The sequence below is a fragment of the Siphateles boraxobius genome, unplaced genomic scaffold (genome assembly GCF_051911475.1).
Source record: "Siphateles boraxobius isolate OS27281-9 unplaced genomic scaffold, OSU_SipBor_1 65, whole genome shotgun sequence".
In the NCBI taxonomy this organism is placed as follows: domain Eukaryota; kingdom Metazoa; phylum Chordata; class Actinopteri; order Cypriniformes; family Leuciscidae; genus Siphateles; species Siphateles boraxobius.
Genome location: NW_027509192.1, coordinates 22,324,097 through 22,345,473, shown reverse-complemented (window position 1 = coordinate 22,345,473; position 21,377 = coordinate 22,324,097). Strand labels below are relative to the sequence as shown.

The 21,377-nt window shown below is 37.5% G+C and overlaps 1 protein-coding gene and 1 non-coding gene across 2 annotated transcripts in view; one reads left to right on the top strand and one right to left on the bottom strand.

The window, feature by feature from the left end:
• slc7a10b (solute carrier family 7 member 10b) overlaps positions 1–21,094 on the top strand; it is a 42,097-nt gene extending 21,003 nt beyond the window's left edge. The window contains exons 7-11 of the mRNA XM_077211488.1: positions 2,592–2,695; positions 3,788–3,884; positions 4,051–4,200; positions 6,255–6,432; positions 20,057–21,094. Coding sequence (XP_077067603.1) covers positions 2,592–2,695; positions 3,788–3,884; positions 4,051–4,200; positions 6,255–6,432; positions 20,057–20,178 — 651 coding nt within the window. The 3' untranslated portion in view covers positions 20,179–21,094. The remainder of the gene's footprint in view (positions 1–2,591; positions 2,696–3,787; positions 3,885–4,050; positions 4,201–6,254; positions 6,433–20,056) is intronic.
• Positions 21,095–21,280: 186 nt separating this feature from the next.
• On the bottom strand, positions 21,281–21,354 carry trnat-agu (transfer RNA threonine (anticodon AGU)). The gene has a single exon. It is a non-coding gene; the product is annotated as a tRNA-Thr (tRNA).
• Between the last annotated feature and the right edge of the window lie 23 nt (positions 21,355–21,377).

Sequence of the window (21,377 nt, the reverse complement as noted above, 5' to 3'; positions counted from 1 at the left end):
TTACCTCTGTACATATAAAACATTGTAGGGATAATTCCGGTTCACGTGGCTACGCGGAAGCAATGAATAATTCTGTATTATAAATTTTTCAAGGCTTGAACCGTGGAATCTATTTTATGGTTTGCGTTCTCAAGCCACCAGGCAGTGTTTCATGCAAATGAGCAGCAGTCTGTCAGAACGGTATCATGTTAGCGGCCCTAAGTTAATAACTAATGATCGTTGCGACGGAAGTAAATCAATCAAAACTAACTTTAGCTAGACAACAACTTTATTCTAGAGCTTCTGTAAAGCCAAAACAATCTCTGTTACTTTCATTTCCTACTATCACTGTAAAGCTGCTTTGAAACAATCTATATTGTTAAATGTGCTATATAAATGAAGGTGACTTGACTTGACTTGGGTGTGTGAACTGTGACGGGCTCATTGGCTGCAAATTGAAGAGGGGTCTGGGAGAAGCATGCGAGCTTTCTATGGGGGTGGTCCGGCCGCGGTGGGACTTAACCCCTTCCTTTTCCCTCCTGCGTTTAGACTAGGAGGGCTTCCGAGGCTCAGGGTCCAACACAATTTTGGGTTGGGGTCTCTGACGGAACGGGAAGCGCTTAACAGGCTGTGGGCGTTGATGGGTTTCAGCCACTGGGCGGGGCTGAAAAAACCGGCGGCACTGGTTTGGCTGGCTACGGGGTTGACGCTTTCTTCGGGCAACCTGATGTCGAACTGGAGCACTTTGGTAAGAAGTGTCGCATGGCCTGCGAGGACGTCTGTGCTTCCGTGAGACGCGTTTAGAAAAGCCTTTCACCGTGGGACCAAATAGACCAGTATTCGAGATAGGCAACTCCAGGAAGGCAGCCCTGTCTGGGTCCTTTATCTCGATGAGGTTGAGCCGGAGATGACGCTCTAATACAGAGGTCTTCAATCCTGCTCCTGGAGGGCCACTGTCCAGCAGAGTTTAGCTCCAACCTGCTTCAGCACACCTGTCTTTGTATATTCAAGCGATCCTGAAGAGCTTGATGAGCTGATTCAGGTGTGTTTGATTAGGGTTGGAACTAAACTCTGCTGGACAGTGGCCCTCCAGGAGTAGGATTGAAGACCTCTGCTCTAATACAACCAAGCTGGCCATATTTCGTCCAATCGCCTGGTCGGTGGTCTTCGTAGCGCGTAGGGCCAAATTGGTGGCGCTGCGCAGGTCTCTGAAGGCAGTGGGGTTCATTCCAGACTCATCCAAGGAGCGGAGGAGTTTGGCCTGGAACACCTGGAGGACCGCCATGGTGTGCAAGGCTGAGGCAGCTTGGCCAGCGGAGGTATAACCTCGGAGAGCTGAGATGGTCCTGCAAGGTTTGGCTCTCCATCCAGTGGCGGTCGCCGGGCAGAGGTGTGCGGCCACTGCTTCCTCTAGAGGGTGCAGTTTCTCATAACCTCTCTCCTCTGCGCTGTCAAGAGTTGAAAGCGTGGCTGAAGTTGACGAGCCCAGGCGGGCCGAGTAGGGGCACGCCATGACTTCGTCAGTTCTTTGTGTACCTCTGGGAAGAACGGGGCTGACGCTGACGAGGGGCCTGTTGGCGCTCCAGCAGGAACCACTCGTCGAAGCGGCTTCTAGCGGGCTTATCTAGAGAAGACCACTCGAGGTCGAGGTCTTCGACGGCCCCGGTGGGGACACGGAGAAGTTCAGAGTCCAAACTCGTTCTGGTGCCACTTCCACCGACTGAGACGGGGGGGGCGGGGTCTGTGACAGAGCCCGGTCATTCCTTGCTCTCCGATCATGCTCCTCCTCCGATCCACCGAAAGAGACGAGGCCGACCGCTTCGAGGGAGGGGCACTGGACCATCTTAGTTAACAGGACGGGCAAAGGATTTCTCTCTGGAGAGAGCGAGGCACGCGGGGACGGGGGCTCTGAGCGCTCAGGCATCCTCTGACCCCGCCGTTTCTTCCTTCGCCGTTTCTTCCTCCGCGGATCGAGGAGGGAAGGAAACAGGAAGGCGCGAGGGGTGGTGTCTCCCCTGGCGCGCTTCGGAAGCATCCTGATAGGATCGCCCGTCCTCGCCACTTCCCCATAGGTTCCTGCAGTTCCCGCAGCCCAGCCAATCAGCGAGCTAGACAGCTTTGTGTTGTGCTGGCTGTGCAGCTGCACTGCGTTTTAAAATAAAGGCTTCAATATTCTTGAGAAAGGAGTTTTCCCATAGTGTATAGCTACGCAATACGAAGTGAACGTTCTCAAAAGGGAACGACAGAACTTGCGACCATAGTTGGCTAACGATGCTAGTTACTAACGATTTAGTTATCGATAATAACCATGGGTCAAGTTATGGATTTATACTGTTTATCCATTGATTCAGGTGTCTGGATGGTGGTGGAGGAGTGATGCTTTATAGTCTTAGTAATGTATATGTATAAGATTTATTTTAGAAACAGCGCCACATGGTTGTCAATAGCACTGTGTAAATATGGTTAACACAGATTGTGTGGCTGTATTTGTAGGCTACATTGCTTGATTTGAATACTTTAAAAAAGCAGGTGTAAAAACAAGACAGACGGCACATGTGACATCAGTGGGGAAAACCTTGTTAATGATGTGATTTATGTTTCGCTTGCCTTAGACTTTCGGTGAGAAACTCCTTGGGATGTTTTCCACCCTCATGCCGATCTCTGTGGCACTCTCCACTTTCGGCGGCATCAATGGTTATCTCTTCACCTCCTCTAGGTGAGTGCATTTCATCTTTACATTTACCTCCTGAGGAAACACAGAACATTAAACAAATTCTTGTGATGAAATGCTCAAAATACTTCTTTGAATGTTGAAAAAAAACATACACAGCTGTCAAAAAGACAGCAAAAAAAAAAAAAAGAATGTGAAAGATTTGTAATATAGGTCTGTTTTCTATTGTCATATATTTTAAAATGTAACTTATTCCTGTAATCATGCTAAAAATTCAGTTTTGAACACAGGAATAAAATAAATGTTAAAATATATTATAATAGAAAACTATGAATGCTTGTTTCCACCACGGAATAAAACATTTAAAAAGATAGTTTAAAAAGACTTATCTCACAATTTTGAGTTTACATCTCGCAATTTTGACTTTATTTCTCAGAACTGCATGTTATAATGTCAGAATTGCAAGATATAAACATGCAATTCTGAGGAAAAAAAGGCACAATTGCGAGTTTATTTCTCACAATTCTGAGTTTATATCACGTAATTCTGACTTTATAATTCGCAATTGCGACTTTATATCTCGCAATTCTGTGATGTAAATTCGCAATTGTGAGAAAAAAAGGTGAGATAAAAAGTTGCAATTACTTTGTCTATTTTTATTCTGTGGCGGAAACAAGCTTCCATAGAAAACAGTTATTTTAAATTGTATATTATTATTATTATTATCACTGCAGGTACGTAGGAACTTACTGTAATTGTTATTATTCTTCCTTCTTCCACTATTGAAGTATATGGCAGCCCTGTCTGGAGATATGAAAAAAAGGCTATTTTACTCATATTTGATACACAAAATTCTTCTATACATTATAGAGTATCGTTTCGAATCTCGGAAAGTTTCTGAAAGTTTCCATTTGTATAATGAATTTATTTATTTTTTCAAATTTTGCATCTTCACATCATCTTCAGACCATGTCGGCCAAAAGTTATTAAAAACTTCACCAACCTTGAATAACGCAAGGAAATTGATGGAGTGATGCCTTGCTGATTCTGAGGCAGTAACACTGCAAAATGCAGTATTTTTACTGGAAAGCAGATTATGAAAGTGATTCTTTGTTACTGTTTACGTGTGTGTTTCAGGTTGTGTTTTTCCGGGGCACGGGAAGGACATTTACCCAGTCTTCTTGCTATGATCCACTTTAAGCACTGCACACCGATTCCAGCTCTGCTTGTCTCTGTATGTGATTTTCATATGAGAACAACGAGTTTTTGTTACAGCAACCAGCCTATTATGTTGCTTCTCAGGATGTAACTTGTTTTAATTTGTTTACATTACCTTGAATTAACTCTTTTTATTCTCTCTCTCTCTCTTCTCTGTTGTGCCTCTTCATCTTATCTTTCAGTGCACTGCCACAATCGTAATCTTGTGCATTGGAGAAACTCACAACCTTATAAACTATGTCTCTTTCATCAACTACCTCTCCTATGGAGTCACTATTGCTGGCCTGCTCTACTACAGATGGAAGAAGCCAAACTTATACAGACCTATCAAGGTATTCAGTTATATACAAATAGTATAAAAAGCCTGTGTGCATTGTACATCCATAACATGTACTTTATATGCCACATAGAAAAGCAAAATTGTACATTATACCAGTGGTTTTCAAACTTTTTTAAGAGCGACCCTTTTTTTTTTATTTGACGCGACCCATATATAGGCCTACAAACATTTACACGCAAACAAGTCAAGCTAAGCATAAAAATACTTGTAAACAACGCGGAAAAAGGCACATTTAACTTCGTTCTCCTTTAAACCACTAGATGGCACAAAAAATTCAGCACTTTTCTTAAAGGGATAATTCGCCCAAAAATGAAAATTACCCCATGATTTACTCACCCTGAACTCATCCTAGGTGTATATGACATTCTTCTTTCAAGGTGATGATACACAGGGCAACTTTTTGAGCAATGTTGCTGGGCAATGCTGTCGTCAACGAGCAACCAGATGAGACACAGAGCCCACGACGATCTAAATTATCCAGACAGAAATGTATTGCCCATTTTCAATGGAAAAGTGCCCAAGCAACAACTGCTCTGCAAGATTGCTCAGCAATATTGCTCAAAAAGTTGTCCTGTGTATCAACACCTTCAGACGAATACAATCGGAGTTGTATTAAAAAATGTCCTGGCTCTTCCAAGCTTTATAATGGGAGTGAATGGCTGGAGCAAATTTGAAGCCCAAAAAAGTGCATCCATCCATGATAGTAATACTCCACACGGCTACGGGGGGTTAATAAAGGCCTTCTGAAGCGAAGCTATGCTTTTGTGTAAGAAAAATATCCATATTTAAAACTTTATAAACTATTATCTAGCTTCCGACAGACAGCCGTACACAACGATTTACGGTGGAAGACTAACCCCTGACCCGACGCACAACGTAATGACAAGCGCGGAACAAAACACCGGTCGTGAATTAGCCATTTTGAAGAGAAATGTCGGATGATTTCTATATAATAGAAGAGGAGCTTCAGTTTGTTGCACAGCCCTATTTGTTTAATCCGAGAGAGGCGCCTAAGTTTACGATACTCCAACATCCTGCGTCATACAGACTGAGTCTGGATTCTCCCAAGGGTTTTTCTCCATTCTGTCACTGATGGAGTTTTGTTTCCTTGCTGTCGCCTTTTTCCACCTTGGTTGCCATTGGCTTGGCTTGCTTAGTTGGGGACATTAAATTTAACATTTAATTTAATATTCAACAGTAATATTGATCTGCTGGTATTGACACTTTTAAAGCGGAATTGAAAGTAACTGGCGTTGGGCTCACGTGCGTAGCCTAAATATCTCATTCGAACCCAAATGTTTCCATACTTGCGATGTAATTGGGTGCTAAACTTTTATTTATTATAGGCTTTTTACTTAACTCGTGATTCAATATCGACGGAAAAAAATCATTCTCTTCACATCCTCAAAAATGTGCTTGAAAACACCGCAGTGGAGCGGTGACACACTGAATGGCACAGATAGCACAGGTACGTCTGTAAGATGTCTGCTAGAGATCTGGAAAACATCTGCAGGGTAAATACATCTGATAAACACCTTAGAAAGAGCAGATTTACATACATTGTAAACCATACAAATCTTAAAGACAGGAGACGTCTCAGAGAAGTATTGCAGATGTAAATGCAAACGAAAGGTGTTTACTTTTATTTGTGTACACTCACAATAAAACAGAACATTGTGCTTTTGTAAAATAAAGAAAACAAACAAACTGTCGTCTCGGTTTCCTTTCCATCTACTCGTCTGCTCACAAAAATGAACCAAACTCAGCTAGTTGCACGATTTTTTTTTCTTTCGTTAATTTAATTATTTTAGTCAAATATATTTAGTGTAGGTCTATAGACTATGATTTTATGAAAACAAATAGTTATTTTTATTTTATTTTTAATGTAACTCCATTTTCCTTAAATCATCCTGGCGACCTATTTGTCTAAGTCTCGCGGCCCTCGCCAGCCTGTGCATTATACAGTGCATCTCGCTGGTTCAGCTGGTTTGCTGTTGTAGACAGTATTCACTGCCAATATCAAAGCTTTGTTTGTTGTCTTGTCAGGTGAGTCTCCTTGTGCCGGTGTGTTATCTGCTCTTCTGGGCTCTACTACTGGGCTTCAGTTTGCACTCTGAGCCGCTGGTGTGTGGAGTGGGGCTGGTCATTATGCTTACTGGAGTACCAGTTTATTTCCTGGGAGTTTACTGGAAAAACAAGCCAAAATGCATATATGACTTCATTGGTAAGGATACTGGATATGCAATTTATATTCTGTGTTCTCTTTAGGAATAGTAAAAAATGTACAAGAAATTTACTCAGCCTTGCCATTTCATTTGTCTTGCCATTCCAAACCTTTTTTCCATGAAAAACAAAATGAGATGTTTTGAAGAGTGTTCATGCTGCACTTTTCCATAAAGCAGCAGTGAACTAAATTAATTAAGAGTGTCAAGCTCCAAAAGGACAGACAATTGCCACAAACATGTTATATATAGTGGCTTAGAGCGTTCAATGTTCTGCAACTTAAGAAAAATTATGCAAATAGAAAAAACACCAGCAAATTAATTAACATAACTTCATCAGTTTGACAACACAAGTGCTGCAAATACTCACAACACATCCAAATACAGAAACATGCTGCAAATACTCACAACACATCCAAATACAGAAACATGCTGCAAATACTCACAACACATCCAAATACAGAAACATGCTGCAAATACTCACAACACACAAATACAGAAACATATTGCAAATACTCACAACACACAAATACAGAAACACACTGCAAATACTCATAACACATCCAAATACAGAAACACACTGCAAATACTCACAACACATCCAAATACAGAAACATATTGCAAATACTCACAACACACAAAATACAGAGACATACTGCAAATACTCACAACACACAAAATACAGAAACATATTGCAAATACTCACAACACACAAAATACAGAAACTTATACTGCAAATACTCACAACACACAAAATACAGACTAGCACGGCAAATACTCACAACACAAAAAATACAGAAACGCACTGCAAATACTTACAACACAACCAAAAACAGAAACATGCTGCAAATACTCACAACACACAAAATACAGAAACACACTGCAAATACTCACAACGCAACCAAATACAGAAACACACTGCAAATACTCACAACGCAACCAAATACAGAAACACACTGCAAATACTCACAACACATCCAAATACAGAAACATGCTGCAAATACTCACAACACAACCAATTACAGAAACACACTGCAAATACTCACAAAACAACAAAATACAGAAACATATTGCAAATACTCACAACACACAAAATACAGAAACATGCTGCAAATACTCACAACACAACCAATTACAGAAACACACTGCAAATACTCACAACGCAACCAAATACAGAAACGCACTGCAAATACTCACAACACATCCAAATACAGAAACATGCTGCAAATACTCACAACACAACCAATTACAGAAACACACTGCAAATACTCACAAAACAACAAAATACAGAAACATATTGCAAATACTCACAACACACAAAATACAGAAACATGCTGCAAATACTCACAACACACAAAATACAGAAACTTATACTGCAAATACTCACAACACACAAAATACAGAAACGCACTGCAAATACTTACAACACAACCAAATACAGAAACATATTGCAAATACTCACAACACACAAAATACAGAGACATACTGCAAATACTTACAACACACAAAATACAGAAACATATTGCAAATACTCACAACACACAAAATACAGAAACATGCTGCAAATACTCACAACACACAAAATACAGAAACATACTGCAAATACTCACAACACAACCAAATACAGAAACATATTGCAAATACTCACAGCACACAAAATACAGAAACATGCTGCAAATACTCACAACACACAAAATACAGAATCACACTGCAAATACTCACAACACAACCAAAAACAGAAACATGCTGCAAATACTTACAACACAACCAATTACAGAAACGCACTGCAACTACTCACAACACACAAAATACAGAAACATGCTGCAAATACTCACAACACAACCAATTACAGAAACATATTGCAAATACTCACAACACACAAAATACAGAAACATACTGCACATACTCACAACACAACCAAATACAGAAACATGCTGCAAATACTCACAACACACAAAATACAGAAACATATACTGCAAATACTCACAAAACAACCAAATACAGAAACATATTGCAAATACTCACAACACACAAAATACAGAAACATGCTGCAAATACTCACAACACAACCAAAAACAGAAACATGCTGCAAATACTCACAACCAACCAATTACAGAAACGCACTGCAAATACTCACAACACAACCAAATACAGAAACATACTGCAAATACTCACAACACAACCAATTACTGAAACGCACTGCACATGCTCACAACACAACCAAATACAGAAACATATTGCAAATACTCACAACACACAAATACAGAAACATGCTGCAAATACTCACAACACACAAAATACAGAAACGCACTGCAAATACTCACAACACAACAAAATACAGAAACATACTGCAAATACTCACAACACAACCAATTACAGAAACGCACTGCACATACTCACAACACAACCAAATACAGAAACATATTGCAAATACTCACAACACACAAAATACAGAAACGCACTGCAAATACTTACAACACAACCAAATACAGAAACATATTGCAAATACTCACAACACACAAAATACAGAGACATACTGCAAATACTTACAACACACAAAATACAGAAACATATTGCAAATACTCACAACACACAAAATACAGAAACATGCTGCAAATACTCACAACACACAAAATACAGAAACATACTGCAAATACTCACAACACAACCAAATACAGAAACATATTGCAAATACTCACAGCACACAAAATACAGAAACATGCTGCAAATACTCACAACACACAAAATACAGAATCACACTGCAAATACTCACAACACAACCAAAAACAGAAACATGCTGCAAATACTTACAACACAACCAATTACAGAAACGCACTGCAACTACTCACAACACACAAAATACAGAAACATGCTGCAAATACTCACTACACAACCAATTACAGAAACATATTGCAAATACTCACAACACACAAAATACAGAAACATACTGCACATACTCACAACACAACCAAATACAGAAACATGCTGCAAATACTCACAACACACAAAATACAGAAACATATACTGCAAATACTCACAAAACAACCAAATACAGAAACATATTGCAAATACTCACAACACACAAAATACAGAAACATGCTGCAAATACTCACAACACAACCAAAAACAGAAACATGCTGCAAATACTCACAACCAACCAATTACAGAAACGCACTGCAAATACTCACAACACAACCAAATACAGAAACATACTGCAAATACTCACAACACAACCAATTACTGAAACGCACTGCACATGCTCACAACACAACCAAATACAGAAACATATTGCAAATACTCACAACACACAAATACAGAAACATGCTGCAAATACTCACAACACACAAAATACAGAAACGCACTGCAAATACTCACAACACAACAAAATACAGAAACATACTGCAAATACTCACAACACAACCAATTACAGAAACGCACTGCACATACTCACAACACAACCAAATACAGAAACATATTGCAAATACTCACAACACACAAATACAGAAACATGCTGCAAATACTCACAACACACAAAATACAGAAACGCACTGCAAATACTCACAACACAACCAAAAACAGAAACATACTGCAAATACTCACAACACAACCAATTACAGAAACATGCTGCAAATACTCACAACACAACCAAATACAGAAAGATGCTGCAAATACTCACAACACACAAAATACAGAAACATACTGCACATACTCACACACAACCAATTACAGAAACATGCTGCAAATACTCACAACACAACCAAATACAGAAACATGCTGCAAATACTCACAACACAACCAAATACAGAAAGATGCTGCAAATACTCACAATACAACCAAATACAGAAACATACTGCACATACTCACACACAACCAATTACAGAAACATGCTGCAAATACTCACAACACAACCAAATACAGAAACATGCTGCAAATACTCACAACACAACCAAATACAGAAACATGCTGCAAATACTCACAACACAACCAAATACAGAAACATGCTGCAAATACTCACAACACACAAAATACAGAAACATACTGCACATACTCACAACACAACCAAATACAGAAACATGCTGCAAATACTCACAACACACAAAATACAGAAACATACTGCAAATACTCACAACACACAAAATACAGAATCGCACGGCAAATACTCACAACACAACAAAAAACAGAAATATGCTGCAAATACTCACAACACAACAAAAAACAGAAATATGCTGCAAATACTCACAACACAACCAAATACGGAAACATGCTGCAAATACTCACAACACACAAAATGCAGAAACGCACTGGAAATACTCACAACACAACCAAAAACAGAAACATGCTGCAAATACTCACAACACAACCAATTACAGAAATGCACTGCAAATACTCACAACACAACCAAATACAGAAACATTCTGCAAATACTCACAACACACAAAATACAGAATCGCACGGCAAATACTCACAACACAACCAAAAACATAAACATGCTGCAAATACTCACAACACAACAAAAAACAGAAATATGCTGCAAATACTCACAACACAACAAAAAACAGAAATATGCTGCAAATACTCACAACACAACCAAATACGGAAACATGCTGCAAATACTCACAACACACAAAATGCAGAAACGGACCTCAAATACTCACAACACAACCAAAAACAGAAACATGCTGCAAATACTCACAACACAACCAATTACAGAAACGCACTGCAAATACTCACAACACAACCAATTACAGAAACACATTGCAAATACTCACAACACACAAAATACAGAAACATTCTGCAAATACTCACAATACACAAAATACAGAAACATGCTGCAAATACTCACAACACAACCAAAAACAGAAACATGCTGCAAATACTCACAACCAACCAATTACAGAAACGCACTGCAAATACTCACAACACAACCAAATACAGAAACGCGCTGCACATACTCACAACACAACCAAATACAGAAACATATTGCAAATACTCACAACACACAAATACAGAAACATACTGCAAATACTCACAACACAACCAATTACAGAAACGCACTGCACATACTCACAACACAACCAAATACAGAAACATATTGCAAATACTCACAACACACAAATACAGAAACATGCTGCAAATACTCACAACACACAAAATACAGAAACGCACTGCAAATACTCACAACACAACCAAAAACAGAAACATACTGCAAATACTCACAACACAACCAATTACAGAAACATGCTGCAAATACTCACAACACAACCAAATACAGAAAGATGCTGCAAATACTCACAACACACAAAATACAGAAACATACTGCACATACTCACACACAACCAATTACAGAAACATGCTGCAAATACTCACAACACAACCAAATACAGAAACATGCTGCAAATACTCACAACACAACCAAATACAGAAAGATGCTGCAAATACTCACAATACAACCAAATACAGAAACATACTGCACATACTCACACACAACCAATTACAGAAACATGCTGCAAATACTCACAACACAACCAAATACAGAAACATGCTGCAAATACTCACAACACAACCAAATACAGAAACATGCTGCAAATACTCACAACACAACCAAATACAGAAACATGCTAAAAATACTCACAACACACAAAATACAGAAACATACTGCACATACTCACAACACAACCAAATACAGAAACATGCTGCAAATACTCACAACACACAAAATACAGAAACATACTGCAAATACTCACAACACACAAAATACAGAATCGCAAGGCAAATACTCACAACACAACAAAAAACAGAAATATGCTGCAAATACTCACAACACAACAAAAAACAGAAATATGCTGCAAATACTCACAACACAACCAAATACGGAAACATGCTGCAAATACTCACAACACACAAAATGCAGAAACGCACTGCAAATACTCACAACACACAAAATGCAGAAACGCACTGCAAATACTCACAACACAACCAAAAACAGAAACATGCTGCAAATACTCACAACACGACCAAATACAGAAACATATTGCAAATACTCACAACACACAAAATACAGAAACATACTGCACATACTCACAACACAACCAAATACATAAACATATTGCAAATACTCACAACACACAAAATACAGAAACATACTGCAAATACTCACAACACAACCAAATACAGAAACATACCTCAAATACTCACAACACACAAAATACAGAATCGCACGGCAAATACTCACAACACAACCAAAAACATAAACATGCTGCAAATACTCACAACACAACAAAAAACAGAAATATGCTGCAAATACTCACAACACAACAAAAAACAGAAATATGCTGCAAATACTCACAACACAACCAAAAACAGAAATATGCTGCAAATACTCACAACACACAAAATACAGAAACATACTGCAAATACTCACAACGCAACCAAATACAGAAACATACTGCAAATACTCACAACACACAAAATACAGAAACATACTGCAAATACTCACAACACAACCAAATACAGAAACATACTGCAAATACTCACAACACACAAAATACAGAATCGCACGGCAAATACTCACAACACAACCAAAAACATAAACATGCTGCAAATACTCACAACACAACAAAAAACAGAAATATGCATACTCACAACACAACAAAAAACAGAAATATGCTGCAAATACTCACAACACAGCCAAATACGGAAACATGCTGCAAATACTCACAACACACAAAATACAGAAACATACTGCAAATACTCACAACACACAAAATACAGAATCGCACGGCAAATACTCACAACACAACCAAAAACATAAACATGCTGCAAATACTCACAACACAACAAAAAACAGAAATATGCATACTCACAACACAACAAAAAACAGAAATATGCTGCAAATACTCACAACACAACAAAAAACAGAAATATGCTGCAAATACTCACAACACAACCAAAAACAGAAACATGCTGCAAATACTCACAATACACAAAATACAGAAACATACTGCAAATACTCACAACGCAACCAAATACAGAAACATATTGCAAATACTCACAACACACAAAATACAGAAACATACTGCAAATACTCACAACGCAACCAAATACAGAAACATACTGCAAATACTCACAACACACAAAATACAGAATCGCACGGCAAATACTCACAATACAACCAAAAACATAAACATGCTGCAAATACTCACAACACACAAAATGCAGAAACGTACTGCAAATACTCACAACACACAAAATGCAGAAACGCAGTGCAAATACTCACAACACACAAAATGCAGAAACGCACTGCAAATACTCACAACACAACCAAATACAGAAACATGCTGCAAATACTCACAACACAACCAAATACAGAAACATGCTGCAAATACTCACAACACACAAAATACAGAAACATACTGCACATACTCACAACACAACCAAATACAGAAACATGCTGCAAATACTCACAACACACAAAATACAGAAACATACTGCAAATACTCACAACACACAAAATACAGAATCGCTCGGCAAATACTCACAACACAACAAAAAACAGAAATATGCTGCAAATACTCACAACACAACAAAAAACAGAAATATGCTGCAAATACTCACAACACGACCAAATACGGAAACATGCTGCAAATACTCACAACACACAAAATGCAGAAACGCACTGGAAATACTCACAACACAACCAAAAACAGAAACATGCTGCAAATACTCACAACACAACCAATTACAGAAATGCACTGCAAATACTCACAACACAACCAAATACAGAAACATACTGCCAATACTCACAACACACAAAATACAGAATCGCACGGCAAATACTCACAACAGAACCAAAAACATAAACATGCTGCAAATACTCACAACACAACAAAAAACAGAAATATGCTGCAAATACTCGCAACACAACAAAAAACAGAAATATGCTGCAAATACTCACAACACAACCAAATACGGAAACATGCTGCAAATACTCACAACACACAAAATGCAGAAACGGACCTCAAATACTCACAACACAACCAAAAACAGAAACATGCTGCAAATACTCACAACACAACCAATTACAGAAACGCACTGCAAATACTCACAACACAACCAATTACAGAAACATATTGCAAATACTCACAACACACAAAATACAGAAACATGCTGCAAATACTCACAACACACAAAATACAGAAACATGCTGCAAATACTCACAACACAACCAAAAACAGAAACATGCTGCAAATACTCACAACCAACCAATTACAGAAACGCACTGCAAATACTCACAACACAACCAAATACAGAAACATACTGCAAATACTCACAACACAACCAATTACAGAAACGCACTGCACATACTCACAACACAACCAAATACAGAAACATATTGCAAATACTCACAACACACAAATACAGAAACATACTGCAAATACTCACAACACACAAAATACAGAATCGCACGGCAAATACTCACAACACAACAAAAAACAGAAATATGCTGCAAATACTCACAACACAACAAAAAACAGAAATATGCTGCAAATACTCACAACACAACCAAATACGGAAACATGCTGCAAATACTCACAAAACAAATGCAGAAACTCACTGCAAATACTCACAACACACAAAAGGCAGAAACGCACTGCAAATACTCACAACACAACCAAAAACAGAAACATGCTGCAAATACTCACAACACACAAAATACAGAATCGCACGGCAAATACTCACAACACAACAAAAAACAGAAATATGCTGCAAATACTCACAACACAACAAAAAACAGAAATATGCTGCAAATACTCACAACACAACCAAATACGGAAACATGCTGCAAATACTCACAACACACAAAATGCAGAAACGTACTGCAAATACTCACAACACACAAAATGCAGAAACGCACTGCAAATACTCACAACACACAAAATGCAGAAACGCACTGCAAATACTCACAACACAACCAAATACAGAAACATGCTGCAAATACTCACAACACAACCAAATACAGAAACATGCTGCAAATACTCACAACACACAAAATACAGAAACATACTGCACATACTCACAACACAACCAAATACAGAAACATGCTGCAAATACTCACAACACACAAAATACAGAAACATACTGCAAATACTCACAACACACAAAATACAGAATCGCTCGGCAAATACTCACAACACAACAAAAAACAGAAATATGCTGCAAATACTCACAACACAACAAAAAACAGAAATATGCTGCAAATACTCACAACACAACCAAATACGGAAACATGCTGCAAATACTCACAACACACAAAATGCAGAAACGCACTGGAAATACTCACAACACAACCAAAAACAGAAACATGCTGCAAATACTCACAACACAACCAATTACAGAAATGCACTGCAAATACTCACAACACAACCAAATACAGAAACATACTGCAAATACTCACAACACACAAAATACAGAATCGCACGGCAAATACTCACAACAGAACCAAAAACATAAACATGCTGCAAATACTCACAACACAACAAAAAACAGAAATATGCTGCAAATACTCGCAACACAACAAAAAACAGAAATATGCTGCAAATACTCACAACACAACCAAATACGGAAACATGCTGCAAATACTCACAACACACAAAATGCAGAAACGGACCTCAAATACTCACAACACAACCAAAAACAGAAACATGCTGCAAATACTCACAACACAACCAATTACAGAAACGCACTGCAAATACTCACAACACAACCAATTACAGAAACATATTGCAAATACTCACAACACACAAAATACAGAAACATGCTGCAAATACTCACAACACACAAAATACAGAAACATGCTGCAAATACTCACAACACAACCAAAAACAGAAACATGCTGCAAATACTCACAACCAACCAATTACAGAAACGCACTGCAAATACTCACAACACAACCAAATACAGAAACATACTGCAAATACTCACAACACAACCAATTACAGAAACGCACTGCACATTCTCACAACACAACCAAATACAGAAACATATTGCAAATACTCACAACACACAAATACAGAAACATGCTGCAAATACTCACTACACACAAAATACAGAATCGCACGGCAAATACTCACAACACAACAAAAAACAGAAATATGCTGCAAATACTCACAACACAACAAAAAACAGAAATATGCTGCAAATACTCACAACACAACCAAATACGGAAACATGCTGCAAATACTCACAAAACAAAATGCAGAAACTCACTGCAAATACTCACAACACACAAAAGGCAGAAACGCACTGCAAATACTCACAACACAACCAAAAACAGAAACATGCTGCAAATACTCACAACACACAAAATACAGAATCGCACGGCAAATACTCACAACACAACAAAAAACAGAAATATGCTGCAAATACTCACAACACAACAAAAAACAGAAATATGCTGCAAATACTCACAACACAACCAAATACGGAAACATGCTGCAAATACTCACAACACACAAAATGCAGAAACGTACTGCAAATACTCACAACACACAAAATGCAGAAACGCACTGCAAATACTCACAACACACAAAATGCAGAAACGCACTGCAAATACTCACAACACAACCAAATACAGAAACATGCTGCAAATACTCACAACACAACCAAATACAGAAACATGCTGCAAATACTCACAACACACAAAATACAGAAACATACTGCACATACTCACAACACAACCAAATACAGAAACATGCTGCAAATACTCACAACACACAAAATACAGAAACATACTGCAAATACTCACAACACACAAAATACAGAATCGCTCGGCAAATACTCACAACACAACAAAAAACAGATATATGCTGCAAATACTCACAACACAACAAAAAACAGAAATATGCTGCAAATACTCACAACACAACCAAATACGGAAACATGCTGCAAATACTCACAACACACAAAATGCAGAAACGCACTGGAAATACTCACAACACAACCAAAAACAGAAACATGCTGCAAATACTCACAACACAACCAATTACAGAAATGCACTGCAAATACTCACAACACAACCAAATACAGAAACATACTGCAAATACTCACAACACACAAAATACAGAATCGCACGGCAAATACTCACAACAGAACCAAAAACATAAACATGCTGCAAATACTCACAACACAACAAAAAACAGAAATATGCTGCAAATACTCGCAACACAACAAAAAACAGAAATATGCTGCAAATACTCACAACACAACCAAATACGGAAACATGCTGCAAATACTCACAACACACAAAATGCAGAAACGGACCTCAAATACTCACAACACAACCAAAAACAGAAACATGCTGCAAATACTCACAACACAACCAATTACAGAAACGCACTGCAAATACTCACAACACAACCAATTACAGAAACATATTGCAAATACTCACAACACACAAAATACAGAAACATGCTGCAAATACTCACAACACACAAAATACAGAAACATGCTGCAAATACTCACAACACAACCAAAAACAGAAACATGCTGCAAATACTCACAACCAACCAATTACAGAAACGCACTGCAAATACTCACAACACAACCAAATACAGAAACATACTGCAAATACTCACAACACAACCAATTACAGAAACGCACTGCACATTCTCACAACACAACCAAATACAGAAACATATTGCAAATACTCACAACACACAAATACAGAAACATGCTGCAAATACTCACTACACACAAAATACAGAATCGCACGGCAAATACTCACAACACAACAAAAAACAGAAATATGCTGCAAATACTCACAACACAACAAAAAACAGAAATATGCTGCAAATACTCACAACACAACCAAATACGGAAACATGCTGCAAATACTCACAAAACAAAATGCAGAAACTCACTGCAAATACTCACAACACACAAAAGGCAGAAACGCACTGCAAATACTCACAACACAACCAAAAACAGAAACATGCTGCAAATACTCACAACACACAAAATACAGAATCGCACGGCAAATACTCACAACACAACAAAAAACAGAAACATATTGCAAATACTCACAACACACAAAATACAGAAACATACTGCACATACTCACAACACAACCAAATACAGAAACATGCTGCAAATACTCACAACACACAAAATACAGAAACATATACTGCAAATACTCACAAAACAACCAAATACAGAAACATATTGCAAATACACACAACACACAAAATACAGAAACATGCTGCAAATACTCACAACACAACCAAATACGGAAACATGCTGCAAATACTCACAACACAACCAAAAACAGAAACATGCTGCAAATACTCACAACACACAAAATACAGAATCGCACGGCAAATACTCACAACACAACAAAAAACAGAAACATATTGCAAATACTCACAACACACAAAATACAGAAACATACTGCACATACTCACAACACAACCAAATACAGAAACATGCTGCAAATACTCACAACACACAAAATACAGAAACATATACTGCAAATACTCACAAAACAACCAAATACAGAAACATATTGCAAATACACACAACACACAAAATACAGAAACATGCTGCAAATACTCACAACACAACCAAATACGGAAACATGCTGCAAATACTCACAAAACAAAATGTAGAAACTCACTGCAAATACTCACAACGCAACCAAAAACAGAAACATGCTGCAAATACTCACAACACAACCAATTACAGAAACGCAGTTGTGAGAATTGGACCATAAAATAAAGTTTTAGCAATGGTGTTGTCGATGACCTGAAAGGTGAGTTTTTTGTTTATTTTAACATCCTGATCATATGTGCATTGTATTTGGAGCACATTTCTTCATGTGGTTGCGCTGTGAGTATTTGCAGCACATGTGTTGTCAAACTGATGAAGATGTGTTCATAAATAGGGCCCGAGCACTGATGGTGAGAGGAATCTATTGGAATTGCTTCGTTTATTATTATTTGCTGTTTTTTTTCTACTTGCATGAATTTTCTTCAGTTGCAGTGCATAGAGCTCTCTCAGCCACCGTAGTTATAAAGTAGCCCATATGACTCTGCACTATATATAGTCCAATGCACTATATTTCAAGTCTTCTGAAGTCACATGATAGCTTTTTGTAAGCAACTTTGTGAAAAATAAGTCCACATTAGCATACCTTTAAAAATGAAACTTATTATGAAAATTATATACTTAAGTGGGAAATTAATGTAATGTATCCGGACACTTAATTGCATGGTAATTGCAATTAAATGAAAAGGTATTATAATTTAAATGTAAGCAATTTAAGAAAACATTTAAACAAAACATGCAATATATATATATATATATATATATATATATATATATATATATATATATATATATATATATATATATATATATAATGTGTGTGTGTTCTTTACACACATGTAAAACAGAATATTTGGAATATGTTGCACAAGTCGTATTGTTTGCAGTGGCATATGGAATGTAAATGATGATAGAATTTTCATTTTTGGGTGAATTCCATTTAATTGTGTATTAATGACTACCATGCAATTATTAATGTATTTATGAACTAAATATATGTGCAAATATTGTCTTTTTTATATACAGAGTGGGCTACGTACCTGGGACAAAGAGTGTTTTTTGTTGTTTTCCCACAATTTGATCCAATTGACATGGCAGAATGGACTGACAAATCTTCCTTCACAAGCAAAGCTTCGGGACCTCTTTGAATTTTCCTTTACTTTAATTTGGCAGCTCTTCACCTAAAGTCCAGTTTCCAGGCTTGTAGTTGTAGCAAAAAAAAAAAGAAATGAAAGAATAACCGCCTCATTTATTTCGATGGGATTGTATTTGTATGTGTCATGAGTATTGACACTGGGTATTGCTCACTTTTTGGTTAGGCATGTTATTTCTACTGCAGACAACTGTTTTGAAAACCCTATAATTTGCTACTGGGTTCATTTGCAAATGCCCTATGTTGATACATGTACAGAATCTCCTCTCTTTTGTATGATGTCTTCACCTGTGATGTCCCTCCAACCACATAACAGTTTCTACAGGCTCTGTACGCCTCACTGCTGTAAATACATTTAAATGGTTTCTAACTCTTCACAATTTTGGTCTTTAGTCTGAAATGATATTGTTACTTGCAGGCATATTTTCTTATTCTTACAGAATATGTGATTTCAGAATTAATTGCTTAAAATTATTGACAAGGGATATATAATTTATATTCTCCTTTCTTCTTCTTTTTTCACTGTTGGTGAAGCACTTTTCAGCCATGGGGAAAATGCTGTTAGAAAATAAGAAATAAAATAATACAAGTGTATACAAGATGTAAATACAAATAATACATCTAACTCTATCGCTATTTTGCTTGTCAGGTAAATTTATGTTGTTGTTATCTAGGTATTTTTACTGAAATAAGGAGAGAACCCATTAAGAATAGATTGATTGGAACCTGTTGTTTCACTCTATGCCTTTCTTAGGTTGGAAAACCCTCTTGTTAATAACAAAACCATTCCAGTACTCTATACTCTCATTTTTAACGTTTAGAAGATTACATTGGGTCTACTAATCATCCAGTGACAGGTAAAAGCACACTGCAAACAGATCAAAATAAGATAATAAAACTTCTACAATTTACATATCTGATACTGATACAAACATTTGTAGAAACCTTGAAGAAAAAAAAACCCTAGAAAGTTTTGCAAACTTTTGCATTCTGCCAGGGAATGAGTTTAATGGCGCACTTAACTTGATGCGTAGTGTCATATTGTGGGCTAAAAGACAGATCAGTTTTAGCTGGTGAAAAAATGATGACGTGATAAAAGGCCCCGCTGGGATTCGAACCCAGGATCTCCTGTTTACTAGACAGGCGCTTTAACCAACTAAGCCACGGCGCCTCCGTGAGACACATGGAAAATAC